The sequence below is a fragment of the Serinus canaria genome, chromosome 8 (assembly GCF_022539315.1).
Source record: "Serinus canaria isolate serCan28SL12 chromosome 8, serCan2020, whole genome shotgun sequence".
Taxonomy (NCBI): Eukaryota; Metazoa; Chordata; class Aves; order Passeriformes; family Fringillidae; genus Serinus; species Serinus canaria.
Window position 1 is genome coordinate 29,850,414 of NC_066322.1, and position 18,689 is coordinate 29,869,102.

The 18,689-nt window shown below is 53.7% G+C and overlaps 2 protein-coding genes across 11 annotated transcripts in view; both read left to right on the forward strand.

Moving 5' to 3' along the window:
* PACS2 (phosphofurin acidic cluster sorting protein 2) overlaps positions 1-12,279 on the forward strand; it is a 77,840-nt gene extending 65,561 nt beyond the window's left edge. For 7 of the 8 annotated variants that reach the window (XM_050977406.1, XM_030226296.2, XM_050977407.1 and 4 more), the window contains exons 21-24: positions 458-593; positions 3,731-3,957; positions 6,527-6,640; positions 7,592-12,279. In XM_050977406.1, coding sequence (XP_050833363.1) covers positions 458-593; positions 3,731-3,957; positions 6,527-6,640; positions 7,592-7,710 — 596 coding nt within the window. In that variant the 3' untranslated portion in view covers positions 7,711-12,279. Of the gene's footprint in view, positions 1-457; positions 594-3,730; positions 3,958-6,526; positions 6,641-7,591 lie in introns of those variants that run through there. The other variant, XM_050977410.1, reaches the window with a different exon arrangement.
* A 5,580-nt stretch (positions 12,280-17,859) lies between these two features.
* MTA1 (metastasis associated 1) overlaps positions 17,860-18,689 on the forward strand; it is a 74,717-nt gene continuing 73,887 nt past the window's right edge. The window contains exon 1 of one of the 3 annotated variants that reach the window (XM_050977380.1): positions 17,860-18,022. In XM_050977380.1, the coding sequence (XP_050833337.1) occupies positions 17,995-18,022 (28 nt within the window). In that variant the 5' untranslated portion in view covers positions 17,860-17,994. The remainder of the gene's footprint in view (positions 18,023-18,689) is intronic. The other 2 variants (XM_030226329.2, XM_030226330.2) reach the window with 2 other exon arrangements.

Here is an 18,689-nt window from a genome sequence, read left to right on the forward strand (position 1 = left end):
CCATCCTAAAGGGCCAGCAGGAAGGGGATGAAAGCTTGGTTGTGGAGGGTGGAGGCAGATGGAATGGGGAGATCCCTGTGGTTGCCCAGAGGTGCTGGATTCCAAGAGTGGTGCTGCCCTGCAGTGGTTGCAGGGGGAGATTCCCTGTAGGAAGGAGATCAGTGGGCTGGGCTGTGGCTGTGCAGGAGGCTCAAAATCAGCTGGGAGCAAACCCTAGGAGAGCAGATGCCAAAGGAGGAGCCCTGAGGAGTGTCACTGTCTGTGCCTGCCTTGGTCCCAGACACACAGAGCCCCTCAGAAGTGTGGAGCCAGTCAGAACTGAGGGGCCAGCTGACCTCTGGATTGAATCTGAACAAAGCCTGTGCAGCAGGAGCATGGACAAGGAGATTGAGCTTTATCCCAGTGTTCTGTGCTGTGAGACAAACCCAGACAAACAGTTTGACTTCCTTTTTTTAAGGTGACTCTGATGACGCAGCTCCCTCAAGTTCCGTTGTCCTTTCTTCCACCCCGCCTTCCGTGTCTCCTGCTGTGAAAGAAGCCTCCCCCACGCCCCCTTCCTCACCATCTGTTACAGGCAGCTTCTCCTCCCCAAGGTAAACCATGTTTTGTCTCCTTACAGCTCCATTGGCTGGCTTATCTGGCATACATGTGGCTGAGAACTCCAGAGGAAAACCTGTGGTTCTTCCTTCATCCCTAGCAAACATTTGGAGTTGTCACCTTTCCCCTTCCCTTCTGCCTCTGTAGTGACTGTGTCCTTGCTGAGGCTGCAAAGGGGCTGGGGAGGGCAGGGGGGATTTTGCACTTAGTGGGAAGGCTGCATGTCTCAAGGGCAGGGTTCTCTTGGGAAGATACGTATTCAAGAAAATTAACTGGCTCTAAGAACATGTGGGTGCCCGGCTGATCCCTCATGATTATTGTGTTTGTAATGGCCAGGTGAGTGGAAGGTCAGAGAGTGACTTTTGAAGGAGTCGATGACTTTCTCTGTGAGGGTAATGCTGGCAGTTGTAAGGTGGAACTGCAGCTCCCATTCATGTGTGTGCCTGAAAGCACATCTGAAAACAGCCAGGGGATTGCACCTACAGGTAATACTAAGCCCTGGTTTAGCTGAAATTTTTAAGAGTGAAGGGAGGAAACCCTTAGAAAGCTGCCAGTAAGTCTTGCCCTGGCCAGGACTCTTCATTTTGTTGCTGCACAAAATGGTGGTGTAACTGTCTAACACTTTGTGTGCTGCTCTAATACTCAGAGGCACTTGGTGAAGTTCCCCTTGATTTTGTTAACTCCCCTGAGCCTCTAAGGGAACATAGCAGCAGTCTTGTGAGAAGGGGAAACTAGAAGCATTTGAACTCTGCAGTTTAGGAGAGGAAAGGAAAATGATAAACCACTCAAGGTGTGCAAAGTCGGGGGGTTGGGTTTGTAGAGGGTGGCAGAGCACTGGGACAGGTGCCCAGGGATGTTGTGGAGTCTCTCTCTGGAGACGTCCCAAACCCACCTGGATGCATCCCTGCATCATCTGTTCCAGGTGACCCTGCCTTGGCAGGGGGGTTGGACTGGATCATCTCTAGAGGTCTCTTCCAACCCCAGCAGTTCTGGGGTTCTCTGAAGCTGTGGCACAAGAGCTGAGGGCACACAGTGACACTGCAAGAGCTCAAATAAAAGGGAGAGAGGAAGGGACCACATCTGCCCCTGCTGCTTCTGTGGCAGCATCATCAGCAGGTCAAAGAGGGGTCAGACAGTTTCACAGACAGCAGATCCATTAATGGCTACTAAAGGATGGTTCAGGGACCTCCCCTTTAGCATCCCCAGTCCTGTGGTTGTCAGGCTGTGGAAGCGCCAGGGCATGCTAATGTGCTCTCCCTAAGCAGCATCCCTTGCTGTCCCTGTTGGGGACAGAATGGGGACCTTTCACCCCACCCCAGGGTGCCCTGCAGTGACCTTTAGCCTCTGACTTCTTAAAGTGCCTTAAGAGTTCCCTTTTAACAGGAGGCAATGGAGATGTGAAAGTGTCGCTTTAGGTGCCCAGCACTGGAAGGTGTTAGTGCCTGTTCACCTGTGCCAGGGCCCAGTTCCCAGGCCCCTCCTGGTGTGTCCCTGTGGTTGGATGGCAGGAGAGCCCTGTGTGCCCCAGCAGCAGCTGGCTGGCAGTGCAGAGAGCTGGGGGCTGGGCAGGCTCTAGGGAGCACAACTGAATTCTTGTGTGTGAGCTTTGTGTATGGGTTTTCCAAAGGTGGAAGGGGTTTGGAAACTGGTGCCCCCAAGAGTGTAGGGTATTAAAGCTGGGAACCATGGATGTGATAAATCTGAAACTGACACCTCCGCTCTAGGAATCTGGTACTTTTTGGTTTCATACTGTGGCAAAATCATCAAGAAATGAGGAAGTGCAGGTTCAACATTGTTCCATCTCCCCTGATTTCTACGTGACAGCACAGGGTATGGAGGGTGGCCCAAACTGAATGACTGAGCCACCTGTTTAACTGGGAAGGGAACATAAAATCTTGCTTGGGCCTGGTGAATATTGGAATGCTTTGTCTTTATGACTGAGTTGAGAAATGTGATGCAAAGGAGCCTTACAACTCCAAAGCATCTTCCTTAAAGAATCTCACTTCTGAGTATTGCCCTGAGAACCAAAACCCTGGTTTTAGTCATCAAAGATGAACTCTGCTTTGCAGTCTGACTTTTAGCTGAATAAATGGCAAAGAAAAGGAAACTATTTGCTGAGAGGACTGTAAGGATGGGGTGTCCTTATTTTACCTTGAGGTCCTTATTAGATGGGTGGTGCAGAGGGATGCATATTTCATTCAAGATCACAGATTTATCTTCCGTAACAACTGCCATTTCTCAAACCAGGGACACAGACTGGTAGATAAATTTAGGTTTTTGTCTAGTACTTGTGTATTATTCAATGCTGATTGTCACTGGCTGACACTTGCAGGTCTGCTGAGTGGTGAAGCCATGGTCCCCTCAGGGTTATCAGAGAGAGGCAGGGGCAGGAAAGGGCTGGAGCTTCCCAGGCTGCTCATCTTACCTATGCTTGCTCAAGAAAGGGCTGGCGGCATGTTTTGGTGATGTACAGCTGCTACCACATGATGCACAGGAGTTTTCAACAAGAGAGCATATCCTGAAATCTGCTGTTGTTTAGCAGACGTCACAGGGCTAGCAGAACATTTTTTCCCCAACAGTGGAATTCCCCTGCAAGTGGCAAGGCTTGGGGATAGGCAATTGCCAGAAGCAAGTCAGGGAGACTGGGAACTGAGTGCCTGATGTTCAGGGACATGCCAAGTCTTTGTTCACCCCAGCTGAGAGTTGGTTTTGGTAGTGCTGTGCCTGGACAGAGTCACTCATCAGTGCTCAGGGGACAGCAGCAAAATGCTTACAGCCTCTTTTCCCCACTCGAAGATGAAGTAATCTGGGCCACCTCAGGAGCTGCCTTTGCTGCTGTGTCACAGAATGCAGCATTGTCTAGGGAAAGTGCTTGTGTGCTCCTTTTCCCACTGCTCGCCCTCGTGACTGCAGCAGGTCAGCTTGTCTCAGCTCTCTGAGGTTCAGGGCAGTGGGACCCAGGCTGCATCTCTCAGGGATGACTTCTTGGGCTTCTGTAATTGCTGAGTTTTACTACGAAATGTCACTGCCTGATTGCCCAAAGAGCCAGCTGTTTATCCTCTGACCAGCAATGCAGCCACTCTGACAAAACCCTGCTGAGAGGCAGGAATTACCACCTCCTCTTGTTTCCCAGCCAGGGCCTGGGTGCTGAGTTGATGGGCCTGCAGGTGGATTACTGGATTGCAGCTCCACCCGTGGACAGGAAGAGAGACCCAGAGAAGAAGGACCCCTCCACCACCAAAAACACACTGAAATGCACTTTCCGGTCCCTGCAGGTCAGCAGGCTACCTGCCAGCGGCGAGATCGCCACCACGCCAACCATGTCCATGACTGTGGTGACAAAAGAGAAGAACAAGAAAGGTAAGGTGTCTTTCTGTCCCTGTCATATTTTCTGAAAAATCCCTTTTCCAGGATTTCTTCTCCTGGGAATCTGAGAAGCCTCAGAAAAGAATGAAAACAATAATTCTCTGATTGCTTTTCCTGTGTTTGGCTGCTTTGGAATGTGGTCTGGACATTGTTTACCAACAGGTGCATCTTTGATTGGTTTCCTGTGAATTGTTTTCACTTAATGACCAATCACCATCAGCTGTGTCAGGCTCTGAGGAGTCAGTCACGAGTTTTTATTATTCATTCTTATTAAGCCTTCTGTCTGTATCCTTCTCTTTCTTTAGTACAGTTTTAGTATAATATAACACATAACACAACACACAACACACAACATAACATAATTGATATCATAAAATAATAAATCAGCCTTCTGAGAACATGGAGTCAGATTCCTCATCTCTCACCTCATCCTGGGAACCTCACAAACTCAACATCTTTCTGTCTGTGTCCTGCTGCTCCAGAGCTGTCTGACTTGTCAGTGCTGGATTACAGCACCTCAGTCCTATTTTTATCCCAAATATCCTAATCAGTTGATGAGGACTGACTGTGTGAAGTGATAGAGTTTGAAAGGGTGGTTCCTCTGTGTGAGGTGAAAAGGGGATGTGCTCACCCTGATGGCTGAGGCTAGCATGGTATAGCCCAAAAGAGCAAAGGTGGGGACAGAGCAAAGGCATGCAGAAGGCCATGCCTGGACAGTTTCCCTGTGTTCCTTGGGAGCCTGCTGGTGCTGTGTTGGGATATTGGATTAGAGAAGAGGCAGCTTGTGCCCCAGCACCAGTGAGGGTAAATGAGCCCCTCCTTTCTGGCAATGTGCTGGAAACGGGATAGCTTTACTTCCTGGGATGATATCCCCATCCTATGAGCCTTTAACTCCAAAGAGCCACAGAGAATGAAAGAGGCATGTAAGGGAAAAGAAAAGCCCAGCAATATCACAGACCCCAGTGAGGTGACAAAACAGGAGTACCCCCTGAACTAGAGTCTAGGGCCTCCCACTCTCCTCCTGCACCCACCGCCCCACCAGAGCCAGTGGGATGATTCAGAACCTGGAGCAAAGTCCTGGGGGGAGCAGCTGAACTGGGGGTGTTCAGCCCCCAAAAAAAAGGAGGCTCGGGGTGACCTTATCACTCTCTACCACTACCTGAAAAGAGATTGGAGCAAGGTGGGAGTCAGTCTCTTCTCCCAGGTAACGAGAGACAGGTCATGAGGAAATAGCCTCAAGGTTTGCTGGGGAGATTTAGATTAGCTATTAGGAAAAATTTCTTCACCAAAAGGGTTGTGAAGCTCTAAAAGGGGCTGCCCTGGGCAGTGGCGAAGCCACCATCCCTCCATGCTTGGAGGTATTTAAAAGATGTATAGATGTAGCACTTGGGGACATGGTTTAGTGATGCAGCCAGCATTGTTAGATTAGCAGTTCAGTTCAATGACCCTGGAGTTCTTTTCCAACCTCAGCAATTCCATGATTTTATAATTCTTATGCCTTTGCACACAATGCTTTGTGGGTCAAAAGGAAGTAGAAGATAAATACTCACCTGCTCTTAAACTTGTGGTTTTATTTTCTCAAAACAAACTAACAGAATGGCATTTTGAATGTTGTCAGTGATTTTGTATTTGCTCTTGGCCTTGGTAATGTGAAACATTTTAGAAATTGTGAACAGCTCTGCAACAAATTATTTTCAAGGAAGCACAAGGCAGTTCTGCATTTATATTTTGTCTGCCAGTAGCTGTCCTTCACAACATCCTTTGCCTGTGGGCCTGGAGGCACTCCTGGTGGACTCTGAGAGAAGTCTGTCAGACTTCTCTCAGAATCCACCAGGCTCTGAGAAGAGTCTCCAGAAGGCTCCAAAGGCTTCTCCAGAAGCCTCTTGGACTGCAGGACATGGGTGCACAACCCTGGAGCCAGGTCACTGCCAGGCCAGCACAGCTGTGGCCCTGCTGGTGCTGGAGCTGCCAGCCCTGGTGACAGCCTTTGTGAGTGTCCTGCTGTTGGGAGAGGCAGTCCTGAGACACTCCAAACATTCTTCCCTGGGGTGGCCCAGCCTGCAGCAGAGGTGTTTCAACACCACCAGCTTTTGTGAAACCAGTTTGTACATCTTTGCTCATGCATTTGGACAGTTCTAGGACCCTTTTTTAGTTCTCCTTATGCCTTCCCTACCCACCAGCTGCCCCCATTTTGTAAGTCCTCCTGCTCTCCAGGTGTCTGTGCAGCCCAGGCTGTGTTGGGCCACAGTCAGTGCAGCGGGCCTGGCACTGCAGATGCAGATGTTTTCCCTGCATGGTGTCCCAACAAAGCAGGAGTTACTGAAGGTGCCCTTTGGGATCAGGATTATGAGCTGGGAAGGCTTCACAAAGAGACATTTAGGAATAAGATGCTCATGTGCATCAGTGATGGTGCTCAGCACTGACAGACTCCTGCCAAAAAGGGGGGATCTTAGGAGCAAGACTTTTCAGACAGGAATGTTTAAATGCAAAAGCTCAAACAACAATCAGTGCAGCTCCTGTGAGTGGCACAGATTGACCTTGTGCTGGTTTGCTTTTCTTCCAGTGATGTTTTTGCCCAAGAAAACAAAGGACAAGGAGGTTGAGTCAAAGAGCCAGTGTATTGAAGGAATCAGCAGGCTGATTTGCACAGCGAAACATCAGCAGAACATGCTGCGTGGTGAGTGCAGCACTTGCATCTCTTTGGGTGCTGGGGCAAGGCTCACATGCTGTGAGTGTCCTCCAGGCAAAGGGCTGAGCTGGTGTCCTGCCCTGTGCCCTGGAGCCAGCGTGGTGGGGATATTCCTGGGGAACGGGCTTTGGTGTGCCCAGCAGGGGGGACGGCTTGAATAGGTCTGGGATGTGGAAAAATCCTCCTTTAGCTAGTTCTGAGTCAATGCTCTGGGTGAGGACAAGGGTTAGACAGGGCTCCATTCCTCTCTCTGTCATTCCCTGCTTCTCTTGCACATCTGGTGCAAGTGTTGGTTGGTGGCAGGTGGTGACATTGTGGCTGCTCCTCTGGGCAGGACACTGGCACACGCTCATGCCACAGAAGGAGCCACGTATGCGTCTTTTACACAGACCTGGAGTGTCTGTCAGTGGAGCTGGGCATCCAGGAGCGAAAATACCCCTGTAGCTTGTTCAGTTAGTAATCCCCAACAGAGGGACCTGCTTGGGTCACCTCCTTCATCCTGCCCCGGTCCCTGTTAGACTAGCAGGCATGAGGGGTGCTCACAGGACATGTGTCACCTCTCTGGGAGACATGGATGTCCTGGTGAGAGTGCCAGTGAGGAGAGACTGATGTCCACCTCTTTAAGAGCACATTTGCCCAAAAAAGAAAACGAAGTGTGCTTAGGAAATCTGAGAAGCCAGATCAGGTGACACTGAAATCAGCAGCGTGGGGAGCTCTGGTGTCAGTGAGCAATGCTGGAACAACAACATGAGCTGTTCTCCCCAAACCTGGTGTGCTCCTCAGCCTTTCTCCCTATGAGTGCAGCTGAGTGGGGCAGAGCAGCTGAGCGTGGCCAGGCCTCCCTCTGCTGACTGCAGGGGAATTCTGGCAAGGCTGCCTCAGGCTGGCCACTTCCCCTCAGCATTTCCTAACTCTGCTCTCTTTTTACCCTCCCTGCAGTCCTGATCGATGGGGTGGAGTGGAACGACGTCAAGTTTTTTCAGCTGGCAGCACAGTGGTCCTCTCATGTCAAGCACTTTCCCATCTGCATATTTGGACACTCCAAATCCAACTTCTAGCTGTGCTCGGCGCAGGAACCTTCTGCCCATCCCGAGGACTGCACACCAGGAGCCAGGAACTGCGTGCCAACTCTGACTCGTGTCGCTCTGCCCTCTCCTGCAGAATTAATTACAGATGTGCTTGGATTACTTTTGAATTACTTTTTTCTATTAACTCTTAAGTTTACTACAAAGGAAGGAAACCCCTTTAAACAAAGGCAAAAAAAAACCCAAAAACACAAACAACCAACAAACCAGTCTTAAATATAGATGTGCTGACAACGTGAAGTCGTGGGGGAGTTGGCAGGAGCAGGCAACCTGCCCAAGAACACCTACCACTTACGAGCAGATAGCTGAGTAACTGCACTGCTTATTAACCTGAGACCTCATTGGTGTGAGTGGGCTGGGGAGCCGTGGATCAGCTCGAACAGATTTTGCAGATCATGTGCCACGTGCATGGCCCCCGCTCTGTATTTCTAGGAGAAAAGGATGGCCAGTATTTCTTCCTGCTGCCAAAGGATGAGAGATCAGCGAGTCTGGAGGGAGTTCAACTGTCTGGTGTGGAAAACAAAGCCAATTGCAGAGTTAGGGAGGTCTGGAGAGGAGATCCCCTTCGGAGGATGAAGCCTGCCATGAGGAGAGGCAGGTGTTGGTGCTGAAGCGATGCCTGAGGAGGGTTGGGCAGGAACAGGAATTAGGGAAACACTAAGTGTAAGGAAACTCCCGTGTCCCAGGTCTGTGACAATGACCAAACCTGGCCAGTCTCTGCGTTCCCCAGCTGGCTGGGCTGCTGAGGGGCACCATGTCAGTGGGGTCGCTGCTATTTACATACTTACACCGATTATTTACCTGTCAATAAAACCTCGTCCAGCCTCGAAAGGGAAAGGATTTTTTTCAACAGCTGCAGATTTTTTTAATGCTTTCTAAAAAAATAAAATAAAATACAAACAAAAAATAACAGGAAAAAATATTAATTTGCCAAAAAACCCCCACAAATCCAGGAAGATGAGCTGTTGGCTGTGGAGTGATGCATCACTGTAGTGGCTGGACTGGGAGCCAGCCAGGCACTCTGTGTGTCCAGCTGCCTTCCTGCCCATGTGTCACACTGCACACCTGAGGTGGCACAGGCTGCTCTGTCAGGTGCTGGCTGGGATATGGGGAGCAGGGTGTTGTTGCTGTGTGGAAGAACAGGCATCTCTGGAATTTCAGGGTAAGGAGCTGAAATTTCTGATGGACCCTTTTGGGTCCTCCCTTGTGGGCAGGCCAGGCTCTGTGAGCATTTCCAGAAGGCACTTTCTGAGGGCAGTGATGCTTTTCGACTGTTTTCTTTTTTTGTTCCCTGATCCCTTCCCCTTGGGTTTCCAAAGGCTTGGAGAACCCGCTTTGCGCTGCACGGCAGGTCCTGCTCTGCATGGGGACCGGCCGGGTCCCCAGGGCAGGTACTGGTGGTGTGCTCTGCTGGCAGGGAGCTTCTGAGGTGAGAGCTGCACCTTGTGCCTGTCACAGCTTGGGCTACTTCAGCAGCTGATGTTGTGAAACCTTTCCCAGCACAAGGGCACCCTCCGTGGCCAGGGACTGGGTATTCCCTTCAAACCACACGGGGAAGGGGATGCTCTCCCCTGCCTGGTGGCACGCTGCTGGGCAGGACACACTGTCTATGCTTTGTTCTTCCTGCCTGCTGTGGGCTGGCTCCTGGTGTGGCAGAAGCTGGGCTGTAGGGGGATGTTGTTGTGTCCCTCAGCTGATGTTTTTGGGTGACCTGAGCTGATGCTCTGGGGCTGTACAGCGTTGCCTAGCAGCGGCAGCGTGGGAGAGGGTGTATAAGCACATCACATCTTTATCGGGGCTGTTGCATCAAAAACAAAAGCTTTGTAAAGGAGATTAGTCAGTGTGTGATTTCTCCCTCAAATCTCACACTGGTGTGATGAGGGTAATTGGGCTGGGTTCCAGCTGTGTGCAGCCTGGGTAGCTCTGGTGGTGCTGCTGCAGAGGTGGGTTGGACTGACCGACTGCAATAACTTTGTTTACTGGGGGGTGAGGGGAGAACCATCACTGTGCTCCTCTTTGTATTTCAACCTACTGTAAAGAAGAAATCTGGTAGCTAGGACAGGGTTTCCAGAGTCCTGCCTATCAAATGTGTGTTGCCCTGCTGTACTCTGTGTGTATGTGTGTGAGAGAAACACTTCTGCTCGTTGCATTTCATGTTGGTTTGTGTTTTGTTCTGACTTTATACAAGCAAATTCATCGGGAGACTCTCTGTACACCTGAGGGCTTGATTTCCCCTGTGTGGAAAGCTGCTGTTGCTCTGAACTGTGTCTTCCATGCAAGAAAACACCCCGACTCCTCAGCCTTGTTATCCCAAAGGGAGTCAGCAGTGGCAGGCTGGGCCTGCCTGTGGGCAGCTGTGTGCCCAGGGGTGGCTGTGGTGTTTCCTGGCCCCGGAGGCAAGGGCTGGCATGCAAATTTGGTGGCACAGCTCTGATCAGGTTGTTGTGCCTCTGTTGTCTCCTGTGAAGCCACTTTGTGCAGCTGTTTCTTTCCATGTCTGGAGTAGAAACAGGTTTCTTTCTCTAAGAAAAATGAGTGTCAAAGCACATGGCTCAGACTGCTTTGGGAAGGAGCTTTAGATCTGGTCCCATGAATGAGTGACTGATCTCAGGTTTCCCAACGTCCCCACAGTTTCTGGGGAGGTTTCTTGCCAGGAGTGAGCTCCACTGACTTGAAGGATCACCACTGTGGGATGAGGAAAAGTTTCTGGGGCAGCAGAGGGCCCGTGCCTGCAGAGCTGTGCCAGCCTGTGGGGTTGGGTGGTCGTGGCCATGTCAGCGAGTGCAGAAGGATGGCTTAGAGCACAGACAGCACCGCTCTGTCTTCAGCTCTGGAGAGTTTGGTCAGGGAAGGTACATTTCAAATGAAGAAACTCAGGGGGGCTGTCTCACTCATGCTTGCTTTGGAGCTGTGTGGTCTGACAGCGAAGGCAGGGCCTGGGGTGGGCAGCAGCTGAGTGTATCTCTAGCCAGGAGGTGCTTTGAAGGTGGTGTCCCCTGGTGTATCCCTTTCTCTGTGTCCCAGAGCTCACCCCAGCCCCCCACAGGGCCAGTCTCTCCTGCCCCTCTGGCTGTGGCTTCTCAGAGCTCTGGTTTCTTTTCCAGCTGCTGTGGGCAAGGCCCCCAGCTGGCTCGGGGCTGAGCTCTGGGAGCGGCTGGCTCTGTGCTGAGCTGACCTAGTTTAGCAGCTCCGGAGAGCAGATGAAAGATGGAAGGGGTTTGTGGCATCGTGTTGCACCCTGAGTGCTTCCTGCTCCTCTGGCTTGAGTTTCCTGGAGACAAAGGCTGGGCTTCAGCCCTGCCAGCGCTCAGCCAGGGCTGGCTCTGCTGTGCGCTGGCGGTGTCAGGGACATCTCTGTGGCTGTTCCAGCTCTGTGCTGCAGTTCCCATCCAGTTCAATTGTCACTTCCCGTGGCAGTGGTGACTGCAGAGCCCTCCTGAATTACACATGAGTTCGAGGAGAGCCATGGTCTCTTCGGCTGTGTTTTGCTGCTTTAGTTAGAACACAAGATAAAGCTTGTGGCTTTATCCTGCAGGGAGGGCAGGGGTAGGTGTCTGGCAGGTTTCTGGGGATGAGATGTGCCTGTTTGCTTTCCATCATCACACTCAGCCAGGAGCCACACTGCCCTGTGCTTAATGTGTGATTGCAGCAGAGGCCCTGTCGTGTTTCTCACCAGCAGCATGTGCTGGCAGGAGCATTGGAAAGCCAGGGCAGAGGATGTTGCTCCTGGAGACTCCAAATTTAAGAGGGAAATCATGTCAAGAGGCAGAAGAAACAGTGGTCTTTTCCTGCTGCTTGGTGTGCTAAGGGATTGGGAAGCTGGGATTAGGACAGCCGGGCCATGCAGCCATAAAGGGCTGGGGCCCTGGAGCTTTTTGGAAATTAGGTTGGATGGGTCTGTCCCCTTCATCTGGGGGGTCTTGATCTCAGCAGATACTTGAGTAGTGGCATTTTAATATAACACTTCCTCTGGGCTTACTTAACCTGGCAGGAGAAGGCCAGACATGAGCAGCAGCATCTCCTGGAGGTTTCCTGGAGCCTCTTCAAATGGTATTCTCATGGGAGATGTTCCTGGCAGGGGTGGCTCCTGCAGGAAGGATCACTCTGGTGCTTTGGGACAGACTGGGGCAGAAAGGGATGTGCCAACGTGTAAAGCAGCAGGTTGCTGGTTTCCTTAAGGTAGAGGGCCACTGTTCTGGGGCCACATCCAGCCAGCTGCTGGCTGAAGCTCTGGATGGACAGTGGCTGGAGCATGGCCTGCGTGGCTGGGGATGTGCCCCAGCTGTGGGGAAGCGCCTGAATTCCGGGGCTGCGTGCCACCCGGCTTGTCCAGACTGCGGCGTGAGAGGGCACGTTACCACTGTGTCGATTCCCGAGCTGTCCATCTGTTTCATTGTTGTATTGTTTGGGTTCTAGGGTTGTTTTTTATGAAGACAGATTAAATGTAAATAGCCTTTTTTTTGGAACAAACTGCAACGTGCTCGACCTCATCAACTATTTTATGGTACTAATGCAACACTAATAAAACTGGACATGAAAGCACACACCTGTCCCCTGAGTCGTCTCTCAGCAGGGGCTGCTCTGGCATGCCCGGGGCAGTTGTTTGCAGGAGGAAACAGCAGCATGGCCTTCTGCCCTGGGGGTTCTCTTGTGTTAATTATCCAGCTGCACTTCCAGGGCAGAGCTGGTGGACTGGCACGTCCTTCCCAGCACGGAGCCCTCCTGTAGTTTTTGCAGCCCTGCTGCTCTCCCGGCTGCCTCCTCTCCCAGAAGGATCTGCTCACCTCCTGACAGCCCTCTCCAGCACTCAGTCCTTATCTCTGCACAGCAAGGAAGGACCAGGCTGGTGCCTGTTTCTGATCTGGGGGCTGTGTTGGATGGACACAGTGGTGTTGGGGTACCAAGGGGGGCATCTCAGGGGGGAAGACTGAGGCTGTGGGAGCCTGAAGCTGTGTGTGCTCCTGGGAGGACTGTTGGACAGGGACAGGGATATGTGGGATTCCAAGAACCTGGGCTTTGTGCTGGGGAGTCAAAAGGTAAAGAAATGAAGGAAAGAGGAGAGCTAAGCTGTTGTTTTGACGAAGGAAGGTGAAGAAGAAATTGTGAGGAATGGGTCCATGACCACAGTCCTTAGGATCCAGGATGTTGGAGGCAGAATGGGAATGCTGTGCTGGAGCAGCCTGTATCCTCATGCTGTCCTGACCCAAGGGTGAGGGATGGAGGGGTGACAGCTGGTGGGGCAAAGAGCTGGGGTGAAGGGAGCTTCTCAGAGCAGGCCAGGCTGCTCTCCAGGGACGCAGGTCTCGGTGGATAGCTCAGATCTCAGTGTGGCCCGGCCAGGTGCAGATGCATTTATGGCCCAAGCCCTTTGCTGGAAGAGGGGACACAAAGCCCACACATGGTGGCATGGAGCAGGCATTGGATCATTCCAGGTAGGAGGAATGGGGGTAACTCAGGAGAGGGCAAGATCAGTAGTTTGGAGTGCAGAAACAGCATCTAAAGCCACAGAGAGGGTGGTGAAATGGGGGGCAGGGGGGCACCATGGGAGAGCTGGGGGGGACAAACCATGTGAAGGCTGTGTTCTGGCTGTGTATTTTCTGCACAGGTTCAGCTGTAAACTTGCACTGATGGCCTGGCATATGAAAGAGGCACATCCTGAGCATCACCTTTTAGAGCCTGTGGAGGAATTTGTCCCAGCAAGTGAATAAGGGTGTGAGTGGAGAGGACTGGGGTGGTGGGAAGGCTCATGTGTGCTTGGGGAAGCAGAGGACCAGCCCCACATCAGCAGGGAGAGCGCCAAGCCAAGTGCCCTTGGCACACTCTCCTGTTGCCTGGAAGAGAGGAGGAGTAAATGTGGGCTGGGTATAACAAGATTGACTTTGGGTTGGAGTGTATCAGGTTGCATGCAATGGGCCTGGAGAGCCTCCCTCATTCACATGCACTGGGACAGATGAATTTCTGCCAGGCAGCCCTGGGCTCTCAAAGCACTGGCATCTTTCTTTTGCAGGTCTGGGCCCTTCTCAGACCACGTGCTCAGACCTTCACTACCATGGGAGAGGTGTCAAATGCAAGTGCTGCCCTCCCAGGATGACCAAAAGCCCTCTGGGAGCTCTGGGTTTGCGCGGTGGGAGTTGGTGGCACCCATTGGAGTGGGGTTTGGTGGTGGGAGATGGGGCATTGCAGGAGCTCGCTCCTTCCCAGGTGGAGTGTGGTAGCTCCAGCTCTCCTCCCTCCAACTGCACAACACCCTGGCCCCGACCACAGCTGTTACTTAACCTGGAAGAGGAACAGCAGGGAAGATCCAACACGTTTTTCTCGCTATTGTTTAAAACACGATTTAGCATTAGGAAAAAGTAATCAACGCCGTGTGATTGATTACTTTTTCCTAATTTAGCATTAGGAAAAAGTAATCAATCCGCTTCTCCGTGTGCAGCTACTGAGTGTGCTGGGATGTGATTTGTAAATATTTGTTCTGGATAATTTTTCTGTGTCCTACTGGATTATTTTCAGCTCGGCAGAGCAGCTGCAGCAGCAGCCTGGGGAGGCCAGCCCTCGTGTCCTGCGGTGTGCCCGGCGCCTGTGCCGGCACGTGCTCCCCCAGACGGCTAGGGAAGGAGGAAATATCACAGCCGTGCTCCCTGGCACACTGACCTTTTTTGGCTGACCGATTTTCACCCCCAGAAGTGTTTTCCTCACTCAGCCGTGCTCCTTGTGTGTATTGGGAACATAAAAGCGGAGCCCTGTGCCCTCCTGGGATCTGAGGGCTGTCAGAAATTTGGTGATTAGGGTTGTTTTCCTAGCACACAAAGCAAATTTTAACAACAGCCCTTTTCTTTCTGAAAAATATATGTATTTTGGCAGATGTCAGTGTTTTGGGGGGTCTTATGTAGGTGTTTCAGTACTTTGTGAGAAGCGTGTTTAGAGTGCAGGCAGCAGCTCTGCCCAGCCCATACCCACTAAAGGGTATGATTGTTTGCACTGTTGATCACATACTCCAGCAAAGAGTTTCCTGACAGATATTTTTTGGCCATCCTCACCTGTGTGACTGTGTGGAGAGATCCTGGGGTGTTACCTGGTTTGGGTAACACCAGGTGACTCTCCAGCTCTGTACTGGAGCCAAGGGTAGTCATCCTGCCTTGCCTGAGAGGTCAGCAGTGCTCCAGGTCTGCTTCTGCTGACCATCAGGTAGCTTTTCATTGAGCTTCACCATCCAGCCTTGGCCACATGCATGGAGAAGTCCTCGGGGGGATGGTCTGTCACCTTCACTGCTGCACTTTGTCAGCTCTTGCTGGGGGACCTGCTGTAAAGGTGTTATGTACCATAGAATGGTGGTTTCTTGGGGTGTTTTTTGGTATCAGCCAGTTCCTGTAGGAGAGGAAGGGGCAGTGGCAATGTACAAGTTTTGCAGAGTGATGTGGAGCTAACAGCTGTTCAACAACTGTGTAACCACTGCAGGGCTGCTGAGGAGATACCGGGACAGGAGCTGTGCAGGGCTGAAGAAGGGATGTAGCTGTGTGGTGCAGCCCTGGTTTGCCCAGGACCGGTGACACCCACAGGTTAGTGGGCAAGGGAAAGCTAAAGCCATCATTTCACCTCTCAGGCTGACACCTGAGGAGGAGGAAGTGGGGGACACAGCATGGCAGTGGGGGACACAGAAGCACAGAGGGGACCCAAGTGGGAGTGTGAGCAGGAGGTGTGTGTAGGGCTGGAGGGATGTGTGTGGGAAGCACACGGGTGTAGGTGTGAGCAGGAGGGGTGTGCACCAGGAGGGCTGTGTCCGTGCAGGGACCTGCTGTTCCTGTTTCCGCCCTGGGTGTGCATGGCTGGTGGCTGTTGGGGGTGTGTGAGAAAGATTCTGTGTGTGTGTGTGTGAGGACAAGGCAGCATGAGGCCATCCAAAACCACCAGTGGTGCCTGTACATGATGGAGGCTGTGTGTGAATACCGGCACACTAGAGAGACTGTGAGTCAGGCACACACGTGTGAGCACAGGTGGTGTGTGTGTCAGCCTGTACCTGAGGGCAGTCTCCAGATGGTCTGTGTGTCAGTCTGTACCTGAGGACAGTCTCCACTGTGTGTGTAGGGCTGCCCATGCCATGTCAGGGCTGGTGCATGAGGAGAGCAGAGCCTCTGTGGGGCCCAGAGAGCTGTGTGAGGGTAGGGGTGTTGTGTGTGTGTACAGGCAATCTGTGTGTGTGTGTGTGTGACTGTGGTGTGCACAAGCAGTCAGTGTGTGTGTGTGTGTGTGTGTGCGCGCCACTGCGATGTGCACAGGCGCTGTGTGTGTGTGTCACTGCAGTGTGTGTGCGAGCACAGGCGGTCAGTGTGTGTGTGTGTGTGTGTGTGTGTGTGTGCGAGGACAGGCGGTCAGTGTGTGTGTGTGTGTGTGAGCACAGGTGGTCATTGTGTGTGTGTGTGCGAGGACAGGCGGTCAGTGTGTGTGTGTGCGAGCACAGGAGGTCATTGCGTGTGTGTGTGTGTGAGTGTGTATGTGAGAGCACAGGTGGTCATTATGTGGTGTGTGTGTGAGTGTGTGTGTGCGAGCACAGGTGGTCATTGTGTGAGTGTGTGTGTGTGTGAGGACAGGTGGTCAGTGTGTGTGTGTGTGTGCAAGCACAGGTGGTCATTATGTGGTGTGTGTGTGAGTGTGTGTGTGCGAGCACAGGTGGTCATTGTGTGTGTGTGTGTGTGTGAGGACAGGCGGTCAGTGTGTGTGTGTGCAAGCACAGGTGGTCATTGTGTGTGTGTGTGCATGCGAGGACAGGTGGTCAGTGTGTGTGTGTGTGCGAGCACAGGTGGTCATTGTGTGTGTGCGAGGACAGGCGGTCAGTGTGTGTGTGTGCAAGGACAGGCGGTCATTGTGTGTGTGTGTGCGAGGACAGGCGGTCATTGTGTGTGTGTGTATGTGTGTGTGTGCGAGCACAGGCGGTCATTGTGTGTGTGTGTGTGAGGACAGGCGGTCAGTGTGTGTGTGTGAGCACAGGTGGTCATTGTATGTGTGTGTGTGCGCGAGGACAGGCGGTCAGTGTGTGTGTGCGAGGACAGGCGGTCATTGTGTGTGTGTGTATGTGTGTGTGTGCGAGCACAGGTGGTCATTGTGTGTGTGTGTGCGAGGACAGGCGGTCAGTGTGTGTGTGTGTGAGCACAGGTGGTCATTGTGTGTGTGCGAGCACAGGTGGTCATTGTGTGCGTGTGTGCAAGGACAGGCGGTCAGTGTGTGCGTGTGTGCAAGGACAGGCGGTCAGTGTGTGTGTGTGTGAGGACAGGCGGTCAGTGTGTGTGTGTGTGTGCGCGAGCACAGGAGGTCATTGTGTGTGTGTCTGTGTGTGTGCAAGCACAGGTGGTCATTTTGTGCGTGTGTGTGTGCGAGCACAGGTGGTCATTGAGTGTGCGTGTGTGTGCAAGGACAGGCGGTCAGTGTGTGTGTGTGTGCAAGGACAGGCGGTCATTGTGTGTGTGTGTGCGAGGACAGGCGGTCATTGTGTGTGTGTATGTGTGTGTGCGAGCACAGGCGGTCATTGTGTGTGTTTGTGTGCGAGGACAGGCGGTCAGTGTGTGTGTGTGTGTGAGCACAGGTGGTCATTGTGTGTGTGTGTGTGCGTGAGCACAGCTGGTCATTGTGTGTGTGTGTGCGAGGACAGGCGGTCATTGTGTGTGTGTGCGCGAGGACAGGCGGTCATTGTGTGTGTGTGTGTGTGCGCGAGCACAGGAGGTCATTGTGTGTGTGTGTGTGCGAGGACAGGCGGTCAGTGTGTGTGTGTGTGTGTGTGCGAGGACAGGCCGCGTGCGTGTGCAAGGAAAGGCTGCGTGCGTGTGTAGGTGTGGTGTGTGTGAGCAGAGGCGCTCTCTGTGCGTCTGTGCACAGGCGGTCAGTGTGTGTGTGTGTATGTGTGCGTGTGTGTGCGTGTCTGTGTATGTGTGTGTGGGAGAGGAGGCCGTTCCGCCCCCAGCCCCGCTCGCTCCCGTCCCGTCCCGTCCCTCCCCTCACAGGCCGGAGCGCCGCCCTCACACGCCGCGGGCGGGCGGCTCTGGCTCGTTCCCCTCCTTCCTTCCTTCCCTGCCGCCGCCGGGTCCGGGCCGCCGCCCCGCCCTCCGCCTCGCTCCCTCCCCGTCCGCCGGCGCGGCCCCTTTAATTCCCCCGCTCCCCTCCCCCGCCGCCCGCTCCAGCCTCCATTTTCCAGCGGATCCGGCACCTGGAGGCGGCGGCGGCGGCGGCGGCGGGAGCAGCCCGCGCCCCGCACCCGGCCCGTTCGCGGGCATGGCCGCCAACATGTACCGGGTCGGAGGTAAGAGCGGCCGCGGCGCCGCCGCCCGCCCCGCGCCGCTTCCCGCGCGCGGCCGGCGCTCGGGGCCCGGCGGGGCAGGCCCGGGGCGGGGCAGGCGGGGGCCGGGGCGGCCCGGGAGGGGGCCGCGCGCGCGGGGCAGTGGCCTGGGGGCTGCCCGGGGGAGGGAGGCCCGGCGTGGGGTTACGCGGGGTGAAGGGCTGCGGGGCCTGGCGCGGGGCGAGCTGAGGCGCTGTGCCCGGGGCTGGGTGAGCCGGGGCGGTGGGCGCAGCGGGATGGCCGAGGCGAGGGGGGGCAGCCGCGTGGGGCCCTACGGAGCACGAGGGTGCGGGAAGACGAGGCGTGTGAGGTTCGAGGTGGTGGGCGCTCGGCGGCTGGGGCAGATGCGGGACTGGGGCAGGGTGGGATGAGTGAGCGGGGCTGGAGCAGAGCAGCCGTGGGGCCAGGCCCCGGGATGGGGCCTGGCGTGGAGAGGCTGCTCGGATGGGGAGGTCATGCGAGGTTCTCGGGGTTGGGGAGCCAGGAGGAGTTGCTGCCTTAAGGAGCACAGAGATGGGCAGAGGCTGCTGGTGGACCAGGGGGCTGGTGTGAGGCGCGTCCTGCAGATCTTGGCCTCCCCTTCCACTCTTGCTGTTTTGTTGTGTGCTTTCCCGTTAGTCTTCTGTTCAGG